The sequence below is a fragment of the Pseudophryne corroboree genome, chromosome 10 (assembly GCF_028390025.1).
Source record: "Pseudophryne corroboree isolate aPseCor3 chromosome 10, aPseCor3.hap2, whole genome shotgun sequence".
Lineage (NCBI taxonomy): Eukaryota > Metazoa > Chordata > Amphibia > Anura > Myobatrachidae > Pseudophryne > Pseudophryne corroboree.
This window is the reverse complement of record NC_086453.1, coordinates 41708481-41713426: the sequence shown is the minus strand read 5'-3', so window position 1 is coordinate 41713426 and position 4946 is coordinate 41708481. Positions and strand designations below refer to the sequence as shown.

Genomic DNA, 4946 nt, shown 5'->3' with positions numbered 1-4946 from the left:
TAGTAAATTTGCGAACATCCGCCCCCAACGTATTTTTGCACATTCGTACGCAGTATTACACAAAGTGGGCGTACGCCAAATGACATCGCAGCAATGCGAAACCATCGCAGCATTGCGAAACTATCGCATTAACACATACTTCATCGTAAAATTACTAAGTTTTAGTATATTTACCCATCCATGTTAAAAGTGCACACTTTTGTGGACAAACGCACCACAATGCTTTTTTTTCCCCTATTCAGTGGAATTACACCTTTATGTTAAAAGTCCACAAGCCCTCCTCAATTACGAACCCAATTAGTGTAATTAATGTCAATGGTCCTGACCAATTAAGTCTCCAAAGTAAACCAGAAGAACACTTTGTAGCTCTAATTGGCCAGAAACATTGTTGTTTAAATTTGTAAAATATAGATATTGTAATTTTTATTGTTATAATGCAAATGTTTAAAGTATTGTGTATATGTGTAGTGTGTGAATAAATGTCTTTTCATGTATTTAAAAACCATAACCTCCTAACGAGTTTTGTGTGTGTAGAATTTTGTGTTTTATATTTTTATTTTTAAGCTTAAGTAAGATGTGTGAACTGTTTAAGGTCACCAATTTCTGCAAGGCAATGTGCTGTTCCTTTATAGCATAAATAAGCACAACACCCACTTAACTTCAACAATTTTTATTTATTTTTTAATTTTTTTTTTTGTTTTTTTAAGAAACTTTTAACAAAATTAAAATAAAAATATCACAGATTTTTTTCTATTGCCTCGATATCTGCTAACACTTCCCTTAAATGGGCTTTCAGCCGCCCTAAAAGTTCAGGCAAAGTGCTGGGATCTCCAACTGCAGAATCTGAAAAGAAGAGTCAAAGAAAACATTAATAACTTACTCACATTACCTATTATACAAGCAGGGCACAAAGCACACTTTAATGCAGGCCTGTCCAAACTGATGCCCTCCAGCTGTTGTGAAACTACATAGACCAGCATGCCTTGACACAGTTTTGGGGACAGAGAATGCAAAACGGTGTCAGGGCATGCTGGAATGTGTAGTTTCTCAGCAGCTGTATGTCCGCAGTTTGGAGAGGCCTGCTTTAATTCCTAAGTGACGACATCATGGCTGTTTTCAAGATAAATCAGTAGCAGAACAACACACAAGCCTGCTCAGCAATCTTTTTTTGTTTATTACAAGAAAGTGGACCACACCATGGGGTACATTTATTACTACTGGAGTTCTATTTAAGAAGGGACGTTGCCCATAGCAACCAATAAAATTATACATATTATCTTGTAAAAGTGGACTTACAAATTTAAACTATAATCTTATTGGTTGCTATGGGCAACGTCCCATGTTAAAGAGAACTCCACTTAAGTAGAAATGTTACCATCAAAACTGAGCACAGATAAACCATGTTGTCCTGGCAACCCTGTTGAACTAATGAGTGTCGACCTAGAGTGGACACACAAAACATTGCACACATAACACTACATATAATGACACTCTTTAAAAATTCAATGCAACATGTACACCATGAATAATAACTCTTTTTTTTTCCCTTGGTAGCGTATTCCCAACAGTACAACAGGGCATGTTTTGAGATTGTAAGTCTAAGTAGGTAATCATTATTGTAAAAATGTAAAAACACTTACTTTCCTCCACAACATTGTCACTTAGCCCATCTGGGGCTTCTTCTGCCCATTCGCTGGGTGGTGATGCCAGCTGGATGGGGGAAGGCGGCTGGATGGGGGAAGGAGGAGGGATTGGGGAAGGAGGAGGGATGGGGGAAGGAGGCTGGATGGGGGAAGGAGGAGGGATTGGGGATGTTATTTCAGAGGGTGGGTCTGATTGAGAGGGCGAGGGGGGCGGAGAGAATGTTAGGCCAATAGAGGGTGAGGGGGGCTGAGAAGGTGATTTGGAAGTTGAAGGAGAAGGGGTATGGGAAGGAGGAGAAGGGGTCACAGAAAGAGAAGGAGAGGTGGGGTGAGAAGGGGAGTGGAAAGTGGAGTGGGCCTGGGAAGCTGAGGGTGACTGGGAAGCTGAGGGGGATTGGGAAGCTGAGGGGGACTGGGAAGCTGAGGGGGACTGGGAAGCAGAGGGGGATTGGGAAGCTGAGGGGGACTGGGAAGCTGAGGGGGATTGGGAAGGGGAGGGGGAGTGAGAAGGGGAGGGGGACTGGGAAGTGGAGGGGGAGTGAGAGGGGGAAGGGGGCTGAGATGGTGCCTCATGTGTTGCTTGCCGTTGTGGTCGTCCTATAATGATATTTGTGTTAAAATTTAATTTGCATGTTAAATTACATACTAAACAATTGTAAATTTCACTGTTCTGTTCCATGTAAAAGACACAGTGGTTTTTTTTAAACAAAAAAAAAAAAAATCCTCTTCATGTTGCTCACAGCAAACTAAATGAGTCCAAACAATTATTTGGACGCTCATTCCTTAATCTATTCCATTGAGTCATATTGATTGGTCTAGGCAACATCACCAGATCACTATTCAAGACACCTTATTATATAGACAGCACTGATCAAGTTTTTTGGTACAGTTTCCTGCCTGGTTTTTTTTTCTGGAAAACATGCACTTGTTTGGTGACATTTTGCTACAGTCAGTACTGTTTGCCCTAACCACACACACTGTCCTATTGTAAAAAAATGTTCACTCAGTGTTGCAATTAGCCTACCACTTAGTGTAAATTTGCACAATTTATGCTATTAATCTTATGTAATGTAACTTACTGTGTGCATGCATTGCGCGGATTTGCTGCCGGATCTCCGCCAACAGCTCTGGAGTCCTCCTGCGGAGATCACTCCATCTCCTCTCCAACTGTATTATTGTCCGCCTGCTGCGGACGCGAGAACGCAGCAGGCGGCGGACCTCCGCGTAGGCCTCGCGCTTAACCCGATTTGGGATGAAGCGCCCAACGCGGCTTATGCGGCGGTCCATCACCGCAACCAGGACGCGGAGCTCCCGCCTGGTGAAAGGTGCCGCACGCATCATGGCAATGGCGTTTTCCTTATTTGGGCATATATTTATAGTGTCTGCTAGCATGTGATTGGTCCAAAATCTATGCTGTAATTTCTAATAACTTTATTGATCTTTGCAATGCTGGGAAGAGCAGAGTGTTAATTAGCACGAGCGGAAATACGCATTCGCAGAAGGAATTTAAAAAAAATTAAAACATAAAACAAAACAAACAGACACACACACACAGTTTTGGGTAAATTTAGATACATATCTGTGTACTCACCACAGTTTGTGTGATCATTCAGCTGGACAGTCACAAAGTGGACAACATTAAGTTTCATTTGTTTGTGTGTTTGTTGAAATAAACAGGATTTTAGGATAGAAAACAAATAAGGACACTATTTAGCAACATCACAGTATTGTTTTTGCAAATAACACATTGTAAGCTTAACGTGTTAACGGATTTAGTGGCAAATAAATATTACATATTCCAACGCCAAAAAATAATTACACAATGGCCTTACAATAGCAAACAAAATGACAAAATTATTAAAAATACAAAAGCATACTGTGGTTTTATTTTGATTAAAAAAGAGAATCTTAAAACACTATACCTGAAATATTCCGCAACAATGCTTGCCCTGACTTGGCTCCCCCTCCGTGTAACACTCCCCCCACCGAAGTGTCGGACAACCCCTGGCTCCTCATCAGGCAATTCCTCTGTCTGAGGAAGCTCTACGCTACTCCTTACCGCGATGTTGTGTAGTATAGCACACAGGACCACTAGTTTACTTGCCATCTCCGGCGAATACATGATGTCGCCACCAGTGCGGTGGAGCACACGAAACCGCCCTTTAAGGACCCCAATTGTGCGCTCCACCAGCTGCCTAGTGGCAGTAAGCGCGGAGTTAAATGCCGTCTGTGGTCCTGGCCTGGGATTACGGTAAGGAGTCATGAGCCAGGGGGTGCAAGGATATCCACGGTCTCCTGTTTGATGATAAACCAAAATTAGAAATAGTATATTTTTAAAAAAATTAAAAAATTTTAAAAAAAATTGTGCAACAACTCACCCAATAACCACATGTCTGCTCGTTGACTTGATCTTAATCTGTGCCATATCCCTGATTGTCTAATGACATACGCATCATGGGAACTTCCAGTAAACTTTGCATTCAGGGAAAGGATCTGGAGGGATGGCCCACAAACAACCATTACATTCAGAGAATGAAACAGTTTCCTGTTTCTATAAATTTCTTCATTATGTTTTGGTGGCTGAATAGCTACATGTGTGCCATCCACAACCCCAATAACATGTGGGAAGCGACTACCACCTTCCTCAAATTGCCGCTTCACCACATCTAGGGCACCAACATCCAAAGGCATAGCAATAAATTGCTTCACACGCTTTAGGAAAGCCTGGCAGACACGCCGCAGGACCTTACTGAACTGGCCCTGCGACATGCCAACCAGGTCTCCTACCACATGCTGATAAGAGCCTGTAGCCAAAAAATGTAACACAGCAAGGAATTGTGTCAATGGTGGTATTGCTGTAGGATACCGAATTTCAGACTCCAGATCACTCTCTATTATGGAGAGAGTGTCTAGGATTAGATGTGGTGGCAGCCTGTATCTACGTACAACCACATCATCTGGCATCCCAAAAAGTAGGACACGGGGTCGGAAAATTGGTGGCCTAGCACGCCTCCGTTGCCTTGGTTGATGAGGAGCCGGTTGTGGTTGTGGGGCTGGCGGTTGGGGTGGGAGTGCTGGCGTGGGTTGGGGAGGTAGGGCTTCGGCAGCGATAAATATTGACATCACACACTTTAAAAAATAAAACAAAAAAATGTTGAATAAGACAAAAACAAAGTCCAAAAAATATACAACCAAAATTTTTTTAAAAAAAGGGGGTGTCAACTTACTGCAGGAGCGTAAGACATTTTTTCTGAGTTCAATTCAGGAACAAAAGGAATATTATCACAAAAAAGATAAACAAAA

The 4946-nt window shown here is 42.1% G+C and overlaps 1 protein-coding gene across 1 annotated transcript; it reads right to left on the bottom strand.

Moving 5' to 3' along the window:
- Positions 1-740: 740 nt before the first annotated feature.
- LOC134966981 (putative nuclease HARBI1) lies at positions 741-4718 on the bottom strand. The gene is made up of 5 exons (XM_063943987.1): positions 4022-4718; positions 3566-3938; positions 3235-3256; positions 1641-2240; positions 741-843 (listed from the first exon to the last, which is right to left on the bottom strand). The coding sequence occupies exons 1-3, from the start codon at positions 4605-4607 to the stop codon at positions 3253-3255; spliced, it is 963 nt and encodes a 320-aa protein (XP_063800057.1). The 5' UTR covers positions 4608-4718; the 3' UTR covers positions 741-843; positions 1641-2240; positions 3235-3252.
- Between the last annotated feature and the right edge of the window lie 228 nt (positions 4719-4946).